General features: G+C 42.3%; 1 protein-coding gene across 3 annotated transcripts in view; it reads left to right on the top strand.

Annotated features, from left to right (window-relative positions):
• The first annotated feature begins 476 nt into the window (after window positions 1–476).
• The window catches only part of fndc1 (fibronectin type III domain containing 1), a 42,936-nt gene continuing 26,995 nt past the window's right edge, over window positions 477–16,417 (top strand). For all 3 annotated transcript variants that reach the window (XM_037749999.1, XM_037750000.1, XM_037749998.1), the window contains exons 1-4: window positions 477–576; window positions 8,704–8,898; window positions 10,267–10,335; window positions 16,047–16,292. In XM_037749999.1, coding sequence (XP_037605927.1) covers window positions 504–576; window positions 8,704–8,898; window positions 10,267–10,335; window positions 16,047–16,292 — 583 coding nt within the window. In that variant the 5' untranslated portion in view covers window positions 477–503. The remainder of the gene's footprint in view (window positions 577–8,703; window positions 8,899–10,266; window positions 10,336–16,046; window positions 16,293–16,417) is intronic.

Below are 16,417 nucleotides of genomic sequence, written 5' to 3'. Positions count from 1 at the left end.
TGCAGTCTTTTTTTTCCTCTCCCTCCACCTGCTACCAGACCTTCAGTTTTTTGGATAAAATCAGCAGTGTTCCCTGAAGAGGGAGACATTTTGTCAATTTTATTCTATTATTTTATCCCAAAAAAAATCAAAGACACTCTGCAGCAGCCTGCAGGCACGTTTAAAGATCTGAGAAGAATGCATACTGTTAAGGAATAAAAAATGCATTTGATTAAATTAAAATCATGAGAACAGAAATCATCATATATACAGAGAGAGCACTCTATTTCACAGTTAAATGCATTTTTTTCTAATAATTTCTATCATATCAGAATCGACTGCAGAGGTTTATGGATGTGATATTGTATTATTGTTTTTTACAAAGTGTTTTTGCTGACATAAAGAAGGTGAAAAGCAGCAGAGCCATCGGAGGAGTGGAGGAGTGGCTGGTGCGTCCCAGCCCTCCTCTCTCCTCTCTGCATCCAGCTGGTGCGTCGCTGCGCAGCAGAAGCGCCACACTCACTATGGCTTTAGCCGCAAGCAGGACGCTCTTGGCGCTATTCGTGACGTTTTGCGCACCAGGATGCGGATGGACAGGTAAAATATTTGTTTACTTTTTTCCCCTTGAACAGGTGCACTTTTTGCACTGATGTGTTATTCAGTTTGGGGCACTGTTGCTTTCTCCTCTTGTGATTTAATGGATCCAATTTGATTGATGGTTGCCAGTTTGTTGCTGCAATCTGCTTGTTTTAGTGCATTAAAATATGACTTTTAACTCATCTTCATGCTATTATTTTGAAAGGAAAGTCTATGCCTAAGTGGTGCATATCCACATCTGTGCGCTCGAGCCTTAACCATTCCCCCAGTTGCAGCTGCAGATGTCATTTTTTCATGAAATAGATTAATTGCAGCCATTTATAACGCACTGGAATATTTAATTGAGAGTGTATAGTTTGATTTATCATGTGCATTCGTGACAGAGTTGCTTTAAGTGACTTTGACAGTATTTTCACTGTTGTTACTTTATGGGGGGAAAATATGATGCTGGTCTCTCAGCAGCAGTCATGGAACAAGTCCTTACCTCATACAGTAGGCATATGCTCACATGATCAACAATTAGTAGATGATGATAAATACCAGGCTGCATCATTGTGCTTTCTTCTGAGGGGTATTATGCCAAATGGGTGACTAATCTGGCTGCTGGTGGTGGTGATAAATGACCTGCCTCTAAAACTCAGGAGAATAGAAGTGGTGGTTTCTTTCTTTCACTTCTTAGTCTGGATAAAGTCACTTTGCTGCATGCTTTGAATGTCATATCAATCATCAGCTATTAGACAGGAATGGGTGAAATACACCAGATAGCAAAATGATTCAAAATGTAGTTTTTATTTTGAAATTTGAGTTTTTCATCCATGATAGCATAGTGATATATCAAATGGATGTAGCATTTCTGATAGGCACAGAGACCACAGCACACATTTTTAAAGTTTCTTAAAGGAACAGTTTGTAACATTTTGGGCGATATATTAACAGAAATGGAATATAATATTCATAACTATGTTTTCATTAGTGTATAATCACCTGAAACTAAGAATCGTTGTGTTTTCGTTAGCGTAGAATGAGCCGTTTATATCTACATAGGGAGCGGGACCTCTTTACAGAGTCCACCATGTTGCTCCGCCATGTTTCTACAGTAGATCAGAACGGACAAACCAAACTTTGGCTCTATAACGCTTGTGAAACTGCGGTAACGTGAGCCGCAGAGTGCTAAACCGTCGTACTGCCAGCCGCCGTCTGACTTCCGTTGCTCCTAAAGTAGTGTTATTATGGTAATGATGGCCTCTGAGCGAGGCAAACGGTGTTACCACGGTTTTGCACTCAGCGGCTCACGTTACTGCAGTCTTAGAAAGGGTGGAGTGAGCAGAGGGGTATTCAGTTGGTTGCAATCTTCAACCACACCACTAGATGTCGCCAAATCCTACACACTGTACCTTTAAAGGTTCTCTATACGGAGTTTGAAGCATGTCTGCCTCGACGCAGCTTTTGGTGTTAACAGCGCAAACGACAGCAACAATGTTGACAGAGCTAACAGTGTTTACCTGGAGTGGAACCGGAGGGGGAATTTATGCTTCTGCGATGATGCCGTCGGGCGGGACCGTGTTATCAGCTGTAACTGCAGTATGATCACAGTGCAGCGGCGCCCGAGAGCTAGCCAGTGGGGCACGCTCACATGCACTAAAAGGCGCGTGCAGCAGGCTCGGCTATGTCAACAAAGCACAGAGAAGCTCTGATTACAACACACACACACACAGAGGAGAGCGACTTCACTCTCTGCTCAGGTAGACATTACTCCTTTATATCTTTACATAGACAATAGTTGTTTGCTGCTATAATATTTCTCTGGATAGCACCTTGAAGTAGGCTACTGTCTGTAAAATCAGTTTTCAGGAAAAGAAGCCCACATCCTCTAGACAGTCAAAATATCAAAAGAGCCATAAAGTGTGATGAGTTTGGAGGGCAGTAAGCTAACCCTTCTGGCTGCGTTTAAAGGCCACGTTACAGCAAGCCTCTCTTTTTTTCACCAACATACTCAGTCCACTTATATTGTCAGTTGATCTGTAAGTTTCTATATTCCTCCTTCTCAACTGTAAGCACTTAGTGCATGAAGTCATTGCTTTCTCTGAATATAGGCAGCTGCTATTTGTTGTGGTCTGTTCCTTCGAGTCGTTTTCTTTTCCGTCTTTTAGGAAGTCTTTTCAGAGCGGTCATGCACTTTTTCTGCAACACCCGACTTCACATTCATCCACTTGTATACATTCACACCTGGGAGCTACTTAATACAACTGCGGTTCACTGCTGCAGGCTGCTGAGCAGCTCTGCTGGAGCAGCATGGAGTTAAATGTCTCCCTCTCGGGCATTTTGACAGTAGTTGTTAAGGGAGAGGAGAGTGTTACTCATTAACTTTCTCCACTCGCATGTCATCAGCCTGTCAGTCTAAAAGTCTTCACAACAGCGGGTGAAATTGGGCACTTGGGATTATCTGGAAACCTAGGCGGGAGCAGCACAATCAGAGAGAACAGAAACATAGTGTATATGGATAATAAATAATGTCAAGTTCTTCCATGAAGCCACAGTCCATCAACTCCTGGAAAGTGTTGAGTGTAGAGAGTAATTGGGACAGAAAGTGAGGGGAAAAGAGGGAATCATGTCTTTGCAGGCTGGTGGAATTTAATTTCCCTGCTCCACTTAACGCGCTGGAATTCTTCAGAAGCTCACAGAAAACCTTCAGAATCAGGAATTTCATAACTTTGCATTGGGAAAATATGACACATGTCGCAGAGAGCTAGCGCAGATCTAATATTTCTAATATTTTCCACAATGCAGGGTGTGTTTGATCACCTGACATAGCTTGACCCACTACCCCCACCCACCTGCAACTTGGCTGCCTGTCAAAACTGCCAGCGATAGCGTGTCTCGTGTCATGATGTCATCTCTCGCGCCGTTCCAGTTGTTTAAACAAGTACCAGCTGGGCCATGAGCACACCTGTCACAGCACAGTAGATGTCAGCATACTAAGGGTGTTGCAGGAAGGTATAGCATAAACTAACAGTGTAAGATGTCAGTCTTCATTATATTTGAATCATTGTGGAAGTCTGTTTTGTTCGAGCTCATGACCACCAGCATTGAAATGCAAAATATGTTTTTAGACTGTAATTTTACTGGCCAGCTTCTGTAAGTAAATGTCATATGTTATTAATGTCATACATGTATGCATGTAACCCTCCCAAATTAAACAATTATTCACTTCAGGCTGTTGCTTTAAATAAAATATGTCCTCAGTCACATTTCCCTTTTAAATGAGGCTTAACTCACATTAATAAAATGACAGCATCTATACTGACAGCCTGGTGATTGATGTGCAGGTGTGGTCATGGTCTCAGTCTGGTGTGTCGACTTTAAAACAAAGTTGATTACTGGGAAGAGTCTACTTTAGGTCAGGAGGTCAGAGGAAGGCTGACAGAGGTGAGAACTCTGTAGCCCCTGGCAACGACCCCTTTAACACCAACCCAGATGAATTTATGTTCATGCAGGTCAAATCTGTTTTTAAATGTATTCAAGTCCCAGGTATTTTCTTTGATCTGAAGAGAGGCTGGGGAAACAGCTGCTCTTTTCTAGAGGTCAAGAAATCTGACGACAAGCAAAGCCCCACTTCCCCCCATTTTGCAGTCTTTATGCCCCGCTAAGCTAACTGTCTCTTGGGTGTGTCTACTGTAGTTTAATTTGAGCGGGCAGATGTGAGGGTGGTGTTGATCTTCTCATTTAACTCTCTGCAAGCATGCATTTGCATTTTTTTTCCAAAACGTCAAACTATTACTTCATAGAGTTGGTTGACCCAAATTATCAATAAAACACATTTTCTGACTTACCAGCCATGTGGATGGTTTAGGTTTTATTTGCCGGATTTTTCAGATATCCATCCTAATACAATGAAGGTGAATTGTGGGGCTCAAAACACACAAAAATACATTTAAAAAGCAACATCTTTTTCCAGCATCAGTGTCGCAGTCACTCGTGATAATCCCCAGAACATGCTGTCAACAGTTTTATTGGGACTGTTTCTTTAGTAGAAAATCTTTCCACTGAAAACTGTTGACAGTGCGGTCTGTGAACTGTCCAGAGTAAAATTGGTTCTGGAAAAGATACTTTGCTGTTGAATGTTTTCAATGCTGAGAGAACAACAATAACCAATTAAATTTGACCTTCACTAGCAAAGACCACACCATCAACAAGATGCATTTAGCGATTAAGTTCGGAAAAACATGATTGATGTGCGAGGCTTGAACTGCTTGTAGCTCGTACGCTTTTCCGAATGCGTCTTGGGGAAACTTCGACAGGGAATCTGGTGTAGCACCCGGGCACGATGGACCCCCTCGGGACCCGACGTAGAGGACAGGAAGCGTGGAGGGAGGGAGGGGTGTTGAATAGGAGAGCAGAAAGGGAGGAGTTGGTTACGGGTGTATTTATGGAAATGCAGGAAGTTGCATGGTTGAGGCGTGGTCCTGCATCTGAAATTCTGCTAGGTAGCTTCAATTATTTGGGGGGCATCAGAAAGCTCGGGGACAAATATTTCAAAAACCTGGGCAAATAAAACCAAAACTAGCTGCATAGCTGACCAGTGGTAACTGAGAGTCATTCATTTATTTATTTGGGTAAACCAGACCTTTAAACCAATGTCAAATATGAAAATACAGCTCAATCTGACCAATCATAAATCCTAAACATTGTTCCCTTAATACGAACAACAAACATCAAGAAGGCCCTGCCAAGAAACTCTGCACACACACCTTTTAGGTTTCACTCATGTCTGTTGAATGCTTGTTGTGCTGCAATGATTACAATGGTGGAAACTTTTACATCAATTGCCTCTAGCACCTACAGTTATTAGAAAGAAAAGAAACCTCAGTGCGTGCCTGTGTCTATTATTGCCATGACAACAAATTAATTTTAATATCTAAACACGCACTGATGTATCTTGTTTCTAAGGACTTACAGAGTGGACAGTCTTAGCTCGACACTGCAACACTATCTTGTTAACCCCTCCACACACACCTTCACTGGTGATCCTGGTTACTGATGGTTGTTTATGGAAGAGGACAGTTATTAGGGGTTAATGGCAAACACATTAGGGGTGAGCGAGCGGTCGGCGTCTGTGATTTTGTGTGCGAGGTGAGAAGGTGCTCTTGTAAAAGTGGAGCACATTGCAGGTGCATGAGCGCAAGTATTTTCTAGAACACTTTTACAGGAGTCCTTTGACCTCGGGGCTTACCTGCATGTGCTTCTTGTACCAGACGACACATGCACCTACACGTGTGTCTGTCTCACTCTCTCTTTAACACACGGACACTTTTATCAAAGAAAGACAGTGACATATTGACCCACAGGCCCTTCTTCACATACTTAATACTTTCCACTGTCTAACTCAATCACATGCTAACTGTCTGTCTTTTAAATATTATATTATTGCCCTGGTTTCCCATGGCAACGCCCTGAAAGCAAGCCTCCCTCCGTACGATTATGATGTTACATCCACTCAGTTGCTTAACTGCTTCCCAAACTGTTTATTCTTGGATGGCAATCATGCATCTGCTGCGCTCGAAGGAGTCTTGATTTAATCAGAAATATCTGGTTTGCCCTTGGATCATAAATTTCCAAAGAGGCCAAATCACAGAATGATGTCTGGACAGAGGAGCAGATCCCTTCCTACGTAATACACAGCCTTATTGGAAACAGGGTGGGAGTGATTGAAGTGCGTCCAGGCTTGTGTCAATGGAGTCTGCCACGAGCAGCTGATAAAAGTGACTCCACTCTAACCCTGCATTAATGAGGATATAATGAGGAGATATTGTGTTTTGTTTTGAGAAAACACAAACACTTAGGATGCAAGTCTGTATCTGAGGGTTTGTGCTATCTAGAGAAACAGCAAAGAGACCATATTTCAGCACTTACTAAAACTCAGAGTTAAGCAGAGACAACACTGTAGGCCTCCGAAGAGCTGCGACCATCTGTAACCTGCAGCACACGAGGCCTGAGCGGCAATTATCGCTTAATGTGAAAAATGAAAGTGCGGATCCAGCTGGACGCACACCTGCAGACAACAAGAATTCAAAGCGGTGAAGTGATTTTGCGACGACACTAAACAGAAAGGGCTGCTGTAAACATTTGGGGAGCACAGACGGTCATAAGGACCAGCTGTTTATGATATGGACAGACAATTCTGACAATTATATGTGACAGCGACGAAGGAGCAGCTTGCCAATAAACCCTGCGCTACTTATGTTCCAGCAGATTCTCTCCATTTAGCCAATGCTTGAATATGTATTTGGGTCTTGAGATTTAAAGCTGCTATAAACAGTATTTTTGTATTGACAACGGATTAAATGGCACAGAGAATTATCACCAGACTCTGCCTTCAGCATCTTTCAGTCATCGTTTTGGTCCACAACTTTACTGTTTTGGTTTATCCTCACCACTCTCATCAGCACCTTTTCAGTTGCTGAAAAAAAGCTCAGATAAACCGATCGTACGCTATCTGTCCAGTACAAAAAAGCACACAGGCACACAAGTTAGCAGCTTGATGATAAATGTAGTGGAGCATTTTGATGTTAAAGGGATAGTTCAGGTGTTTTGAAGTGGGGTTGTATGAGGTACTTATCCATAGTCAGTGTATTACCTACAGCAGATGACGGTCGGCACGCCCCCAAAAGAAGAAGAATGGAACCAAAGCAATGTACTGCTGTGCACAGGGCCGGCAGCCAATCATATTTTAGCCACCTTAAAGAAAGTCCCACCTAAAAAAATCAATATCAGTTTAAGTGTACGCTATATTTAGAATATTTTCACAGCTTTACCTTGCTGTGAGACAGCCCTTTCCGATGGGGAACTGAAGCTGTTGTATCCATCTATGCTCTCACCAAAGCCACCAGACCTCGCAGAACACGGGGGCTGCTGGTCTACCGCTGCCTCAATCGGTTAGTTTGTTTGTGCTATTGTGTGGCTTTGGTGAGTCCAAACAAAAAAAAGTTACACATTAACACATGTTTGATTGGCAGCAGTTGTTTCATATATGCTTCAGTTTCATTGGCTCACTTGCAACTATGTGGCTATAACATCCAATCAGTTTCATGCTGGTGTAAAAACATTACCTGTCACTTAATCACTGTTACTGTTATGCCAACACTGTTTGCTGCTGCAGCTCCCTGAACCACCTCAACCTCTTCCTTGTGGTATACAGTTGACTTTACTAAAATTCAATGTTCATGAGTGTTATCAATTCATGTTATTAATTAGTTCTCTCAGCAGAATCCTCATACCAGAGTCTCTATCTGTATAACTAGCTGTTAAAAATGGTCAATTGTTTGACTTTAAAGAGAACAAAACGATGAAATTCACATACATTGATTGAGGGTTTTATGTAACGCTTATTGGGTCAGGGTTGTAAACAAGTATTAAGCACATTTCTTACTATGCGTCAGACTCTGGCTCTCAGGCACGAGGCCATTATTCTGCACATGATGAATAAAGTCAGCTATTTTGAATATCGCAAGTGGTTGTTTATTATGTCACATGCATGTACGCAGTCTCCTCTGGGGCCTTTTAGCAGCTTTTCTTCTTTCATATAAGCTGAATTCATGATTTTATATTGTGTTAAAGTCACAGTGCTTTACTTGTGTACTGTTAGGCTGTTGGATAATTGTGGTGTCACCCGCGTTGCATTAGCATGCAAACCAAAAGAAGATCATAGAGGAGAGTTGCTGTCCAAAACACAGCGTTGGTAACTATTTTCTCTGTTTTGAGTAAAGCTAGCCAAGAGGGAGACTGAAGATTGCTTATTGTCCCGAACCTTTAGCCATCCAAGCAAATCCTCATTTATTTATTTAACCATCAAACTAGTTTGTATTTTTCAGGGCCGCCTTACACGTAAGTTTATGCTTCATCAGAATCACAGTTTGTTTAAATGCCAAGTATAATAAATCCAGAGTAAATTGTACTGGTGGCACTGAAGAAGAGGTTTATTAGCAGCTTACAGAGCTTGAACATACAACCACATACTGCTAAAATGTGTATAGGGGCAACAAACCTTTACGATAGAGGATAAAGACAGAGAAGACTGTTAAAATAAACTTCATACAGACCCAATTTATCCTGACGTCATTTGTTTTGCAGCAGAGAAGCCCCTGCGGTCACAGAATGGGAAACAGACATCTGTGGATAGGGGCCTGAGGGAGAGCTGGGAGCCTTCTATTCATCTGGATGGAAGACCTGTGGACCGCTTCGTCATCAGCTCCAACAAACCCACGAGGTCTCACCGCTTCACGAAAGTGGGCAAGGACAGTCGCTCTCATCTACTGGAGGATGTAGGTAAGGCAGAAACATGGAGGAAGTTAAACAGAGAGGGTGAGAGCGAGACGAGGATGTGAGATGAGATAATGTTTGAGAAGTGGGAGCTAATGAGTATGTTTCTGAGGGACCTGAGGTCACGCTGCTAGACACAAAAAGTCATTAAGAGGAAAATAAATGGACTGAGAGCAAGAAAGAGGTTGGCTTACACCATGGAGTGAGCGTTCAGATCCCGGAGTTCTGCACTTTGTCAAGACAAGTGCCAAGAACGAGGAGGGAGATGAGCAAAGCTGTGTACAAAGCAGAGACGCCAGGAGGTGAGGTGTATGCACGCGCATGCAAGTGCATGTATTATTGATTTATATCAGATTAGTTCATCATTAGATGTGCTGTTAGCCAAGTTTGCCAGACAGAAAGAAAGAGCAACGAGTGGTGGTTGTGTGCGTGACCGGCGACCATCATTCCAGCTCTGCAGACAGCAGCTATTTTAGGCTTTGGAAGGACCTTATTTTTAGGTCTTAGCGGCTTCTTAATTCCTAATCCCGCCTTGTAAAACATAAGACAGGTCTTTATGTTTCTATACACATTTTGCAGTGTTGACACAGTCTAGCCTGCTTTTGTCATTATTCCATTTTCCTCCATCCCTGGCATCTCAGAGCCATACTTCATCAGCAGCTCAGAGTCTGCAGCCAACCCTTCTTTTCCAGATCCAAACCCAGCCCAGCTCCTATAACCCTATCCCCTGTGTTGTGGTCACTTGTTGTGTGTGTGCGTATGTGCAACATGCGTGTGTTTGGTGGTTGTTGTGGTGAAGGATAGGGTGTCGCCAAGTGTTGAATCATGCATTGTCTTGTATGGCGTGTCAAATATGCATCTATGGATGCTTATGTGTTTATGTGAGCGTGTGTTAGTGTGTGTGTGTTAGTGTGTGTGTGCCGCCCAGTGTGCGCTGTGGCGGCCTTGTGGTCTCTCCAGCTCCGGTGCAGTTTGCCATAAGTCTCTGGCAACGGAGCAGCGTCTCAGTGTTGCCTTTCCAAAAAATTCCTTGCAGATCGTGTGCTGTTCCCTCAGCAGCATGAGAGCAGCATCAGTCATCATAAATAACACCATGCTGGTTGCCTCCACATCATTAATGTGTCTGGCCAGCCGCTGATACAGTAAAACTGCAAAAACTTAGAGGTGAGGGGAAACGGAGAGTAAAAGAAAAGGGGAGATTGAGAAAAGAGGAAGGGGAAGGGGAAAAGCAAATCATAAACATTTAAAAGTTGACCACAAAATCAGGTGGAAATGATTCTGTCAATTTCTTTTTCACTTTATATAATTTACTGCTTGCTTGCCAAGTCTCTATTGGTAACATAATTTAACCAGATATCTTGTTTTATTTTCTAGACCCTGAATGGGTTAACCTGGATGGCTTTGCTGTGTTGGGCGGTGCACCTGTCAGCAACTCATCAACAGGTAAACCTGATCTCAATGCATCTTTACCGACAACACATTGGAGTGGCGTGTCTAAGTTAACAGCCGTGAATGTAAAACTATGTGGTCCATTAACAGTGGTTAGCTGAAATGATCTGCTGTCATTGTGGGCATAAAAGGAGCCGCTGAATCTAATGTGATGATGATTCACAGTGCAATGTCTCGGGGCTCACTTGTTCTGTCCCGATAGGATCATTGGAGGGAAAACAATCCCTTGACTCTGACTCATAGATTCCTATCTATTCAGCTAGGAGTTTTATTGCCTTTAATGGTGAACACCATGTTAATTATCACATATTCGCTGCTTTCAACAGACTGTAAAATGAAAGTAGCAGAGATAACTGCTTATAACCATATTGACAGATTACTCATACAGTGAATGATGCTGAATAATAAATAATACTGTGTTGACATATGAGTGCACAATCAATTAATTTAATTAGCGAAAGAAAATTAACTGCAAACAATTTTAATTGATTAATAATTAATAGTAATTTATTTACTACAAATTTGCTGTTTAGATTTTTTCCATTTTATATCATTGTAAATTTAATACCTAGGGATTTTGACCTGTTGGTTGGACGACAACTCTAAGGCTCTGCAGTTATAATGGGCATTTCTTTTATGATTTTGTGTTATTCAATCACTAAATGACTCATTGAGTAACAGGGAAATAATCAAGAATTGATTATTTCCAGCTCTGATATTTACTTAAACTCTATTTAAGCTCTTTAGAAGAAATTAAAGAGGACCTATTGTGCTAATTTTCAGGTGCATACTTGTATTTGGTTGCTCTGATTGGTCAGCTGGCTCACTGTTGTGATTGGTCAACCAAACCAAACTCTTCGAACTCCGCTCCTGCTCCGCTCTAACAAGCTTTGTTTGAGGGCGTGCCAAACTGGCTGCTAGGCAGGTAGTATTCAAATGTGTTACTTGGTGACATCACCACGTTACGGAAGAAAAGGCGGGACTTCAAGCGAGGCTTTTCAGGCAGTTCAGGAGCAGTGTTTCTGTGGGGGAGACTAACTCCCCTTGGTGTGGACTTTGGACTTTGTAACTTTGCAGACCTTTTAAATGCACAAAAAACGATATAACACACTAAAGGAAAGGGGAAAAGCACAAAAGCATAATAGGTCTTCTTTAAATGGTCTTCTCATTGAAGTCAAACACACTAAATGAAGCTTACTTAAGCTGCAGACTAGACTTTTGGTAAGTTTTCATTATCTGTCTATTTCTGTGCGGCGTCATGGGACATCTGGATATTTAAGCAGATGGCATGTAAACACTTACTAGTCTAACACAGGGTGAACACAAATAGACACTCGTGTTCATACTGTTCCACATGGACAATTTAGTCTCTCCAAACCACTTGACTTGGCATGTTTTTGAGCCGCGGTGGGGAACATGGAGAAAACCCATTCAGATTCCAGACTGAAAGGATCAGGACCAGCAATTGAACCCAGGACCTTGTTGCTGTAAGGCGACAGTGCTAACCACTGAACCACCACGCTGCTCTGGAGTTTCAGTTGTATTCGTTTGAGGCAGAGCCGCTCTGGAGACACAGTTAATCATATTTGTTGAGTTTAACCTCAGTGAATGGAGCCAAAGACCCACTGTGTTTCTGGCAAAGTAACGCCAGAATAACGCCCAGTGAAAAGGAAAGGGCAAAGGAAGACATAGCACACTCACGTTAGCGTTACATTAACTAATGTTATCTAGCCAGCTACCGGCTAATGTAATGCTGCCTTCAAATGAAACTCGTGAGCTCGTGGTTACGGCATGGGAAGTCGTGAACACAATATGCTTGGCGTTCAAGTGGTTAAGTCGTTAGAACACTGCAATCAGCAATATAAACGTTTCTGTCAGCGTCTAGAAGCCATAGAGGCTAACTATTTAGCAAGCTAGCAAGCGGGTATGTAATGCAAGAAATGCAAAGGCATAATGACAGAGGCAAAGATTAGGCCATTGGGGATATCAACATTTTCTTGAGATACATAAAATTACAAAGAAAAACTCTATAGGCCTATGACGAAAATTACAATATATTAACTGATTATGCACCGAAAAATTAACTTCCAAGGCCTCCGCCATTTCTGATAATGTCAGCAAACACGTAAACAACTCGTAAACTCAACGGCAGAGCTTTCAGAAACTTTCCACTGTGAATACCACAAGAGGGGGGGCGTTCATATGGACACAACTCATATGGAAAACACAAATGAATACACTAGCATTAGTATTTTATATTCATATTTTGTATGAATGAATTAGCAACTTTCATAAAGCCAGCAAACTTACTGCCAACTGACAAATGCTATCCAACATTAGGTTACATTATCTTTTAGGTTGGCTAACTCAGTGGTTCACAAACTTGTTTACATCAAATAAATTGACTGAAGTTAGACCACAAACCCCCATTTGATAAGATCCAGGGTCCCACATCTGATAGGTTTTTGCTTTTAGATGTTTTATTACAGAAAGTATATGAAACCCATGACCAAAATAGTCATAGATTCTGTCACCGCGTTATTTATGGATGGAATTATAGTGAATGCCCCCTCAAAGACCCCTAAGATCAAGTTGTTTATATGGTCGCCTACTAGCTGATAACCTGTTAAGCTAATCAATGAATGAAGGCAAGTTATAAATGAAGCCATTGAGCAGAAGTGTTGTATATTCTTATTTTGACTGGAGCCTTTTTCTCTTGCCATTTGTGTCAGTGAGCTAGATAACATTGTCTTTGTCAGTTGAGGCTAAACTGATTATTTCTGCCTCCAGGAGAGCTCTACCACTCAAAGTTAAATAAACTGTGGCTAAACTGAGCAATGTAACCAATCCTACCAATTTATGATTGCAAAGTTTAGATTTGCTTTTCAAGTTGATGAAATGTGAAAGACGGTGGATTAAAAACCTTGCTGTCTTCAGCTAGTTTTTGAGGAGGGAGTCAGGGCACAGCATTCTTCAGCATCAGCCTGAAGACACTGAGGTGGGTCTCCGCTGTAGCAGTGGTATGTCTGTCTGTCTGGAGGCCAGCCTCACAGCACCTCGGACCATCCAGCTTCCAGGAAAAGACAGAAAGGATTTGGCAAGTGAGAGCACTGCGGAGTCAATGGTTTAGTGGTCCGCGGCGTGGTGACCCGCGCCAAACTATGCACTGTGACAGCTTTCCAGAGAGAGAAAAAGAGGAAGAAGAAAAATAAGGAAAAGGAGATTTAGGCTGATTAAAACCAAATGTTTTTTTGTTTTTTTTCAAAATCAGCTAGTGCGAGAGACGCTCAAACAGGTACAGTGGGTAAGAGACAAAGGATATATTATTGTTATTGTTGAAGGTGTTGCTTCAGTAGCAGCCAAAAATGTCAGAAATTCACAAGTAGGAATAAATCATAAGATAATGTTCCATATTCCCCACCGATATGTTATTATTGGGTGGTAATTCAGTGCAGACTTTCAAATGAATCTGTGTTTTCAAATACATTTAACACAGTGGTATCATACTGTGACATACTTTGATATACACATACTTTGACAGATAATAAAATAAACACAAAGTTTGCAAGTTTCAAGTTTCTGTGTCCACAGTTCCTGAATGTATTTTTAGGGGCTTTTATGATGAGTGGAAATAAATGTCTGGAAAAATATAAGTAAGTAAACATGCACGCAAAAAACTAAAACAACCGTCAACAGTAATTATGTGACTTGTATTAAAAGAGATAAAACAAGCAACAACACTGGTGTGATCCTGATATGTTCAAGTTTAAGTTTTAAGGGATAGTTCGGGTGTTTTGAAGTGGGGTTGTATGAGGTACTTATCCATAATCAGTGTACTACCTACAGTAGATGACCGTCGGCACGCCCCCAGTTTGGAGAAGCAGACAAGAGTTACCACACGGAACCAAAGTAACTATACTGTTGTGGACGGGGCCAGCAGCAAAACAGATTTTAACTACCTAAAAGAAAGGCCCACCTAAAAACATCAATATCAGTTAAAGCGTACGCTATATTTAGAATATTTTCACAGCTTAACCTTGCTGTCAGACAGCCCTTTTTGACCAGGAACTGAAGCCGTTGTATCCATCTATTCTCCGCCAAACTCCATTAAATAAAACTGTAATTGTACCTCGCAGAACATGGGGGTTGCTGGTCTACCACTGTCTTGATCGATTAGATTTTGCTTTTTTAAAAATATTTTTTGGGCTTTATTAGATAGTGACAGTGACAGTTATGAAAGGGGAGACAGAGAGGGGATAACATGCAGCAAAAGGCCGGATTCAAACCCCAGGCCGCTGCAGTAAGGACTCAGCCTTGGTACATGGGGCACCTGCTCTACTAGGTGAGCTACCAGGGCGCCCCAATCGGTTAGTTTGTTTGTGCTATTGTGTGACTTTGCTGAATCCGAACTAACCAAAGTCACAAAATAACACAAACAAACTTATCAACTGAGGCAGTGGTAGAGCAGCATTTAACTCCCATGTTCTGCGAGGTAAAATTACAGTTTTTTTCAATGGAGTCTGGTGCATAGATAACACCTTCAGTTCCCCGTCGGAAACATAGACTGTATAGCTGTCTGACAGCAACGTAAACCGGCGAAAATACTCTAGCGTACACTTAAAGTGATGTTGAATTATTTAGGTGGGCCTTTCATGTCTATTAATTACACCTTTAACAGGCATGCAAACAGTTACAGAGACGCTTTGTTGTCATGTTGGCAGACAGACAAGAGGAACACACAGAACAGATTATCAATGAAACTTGTACAGGTGCAGGAGAATCTTGGAGGGGAAGATCTGAAAACAGGAAAAGGACCATCACAGCGAGATAGTTGTTGCATTACCAAACAGCCATTTGTCTCGATCCAAAGGGGAGAAATGTATTCAGCTGTGCTGGCAGGACGGAGGGAAGGATACAGAGAGACTTAAAAACACTAATGGAGAGCTCCAACAAACCCCCCTTTCTTCCTATTGTGCTTTTATACTCCTCTCCACATCCTCTTTGTTCCCCCTCATATACAGTATCATAAAACTCTCCCTGTCTCCCTTTGTAAGACATAGCTGAAGAAAACTTTTTGGGTGTGGTGGCCTCTCTTGGAAAACTATTCAGTTGGCCCACCCCACCTGTTCGCTGAAAGGGGAAACCCACATCACAGCATTTTATTGTCCTTAACCACTTTGAATTTCATCAAATCCACTTTCTTACATCAGCTGACCTGTCAGTACTCACCCAGCTGTGCATGCAGCCATCCTGATGGGAAACAGGGCAGATCCTTTTCATCTGACAGTGATTATGAGAAACGGATGAAGGAGGGATAGAGGGAGGGGAGGAAAGAAAGAAGAGGGTTTTTTTGTTATATTGCCAATGCTATCGCTCAGCACTGCAGCCAGATGAAGGGGATCGTCTGTCTGTCTGAGTCGATGTCTGAGTCAATGTCCACGATGGAGTCACGACTAGGGTGGGATTGAAGCACGCAGCAGGACACCAGAAGTAGGTGGTGCGGTTCCACAGCACGTCCCTTGAGTGACAACTGGGCATGTTAACTGAAACTGTTGGATGAAAATGACATGTAATTATGTGTTTATCACTGAGCGGATGTGTCTCGAGTGGAGCAATTATGTTCAATGATTTTCCATGGCAGTTACTTTCAACAAGACCCTTAAAGGCAACTCTGACTTTTCACCTCCATTATCATCCCCTAACAGGTCCAGCCAGGTCTCCACAAACTGCTGTCAGAAAGCAGCCCTCTGTGCGGCGGGCCACCAGGGTGGACAGAACAGCTCAGTCATTGGGCGTGTCTAATACCAGGACACACAGGAGGGCCCCTCAGTCCTCCTCAGGGCCCAGGCAGCCTGAGAGAGCTGTGGCAGGAGCTCCCCCGCTGGAAAGGCGACGCCAACACCACACCAAGCCTCAATCTGACCAGAGAAACCGAAACACAGCCAAACTAAGTAAGAGGACTCACATTTTACACTCTTAACCTCCAGATTAATGCTTTCAGTTACAGTAAAATATGAGGCTGAAAGGACCTCCAAACACCATTTTGCAGATCTTAATCTATTTTTTTTAATGAAAA

The sequence above is a fragment of the Sebastes umbrosus genome, chromosome 18 (genome assembly GCF_015220745.1).
Source record: "Sebastes umbrosus isolate fSebUmb1 chromosome 18, fSebUmb1.pri, whole genome shotgun sequence".
NCBI lineage: Eukaryota > Metazoa > Chordata > Actinopteri > Perciformes > Sebastidae > Sebastes > Sebastes umbrosus.
This window is presented reverse-complemented; position numbering and strand designations above follow the sequence as displayed.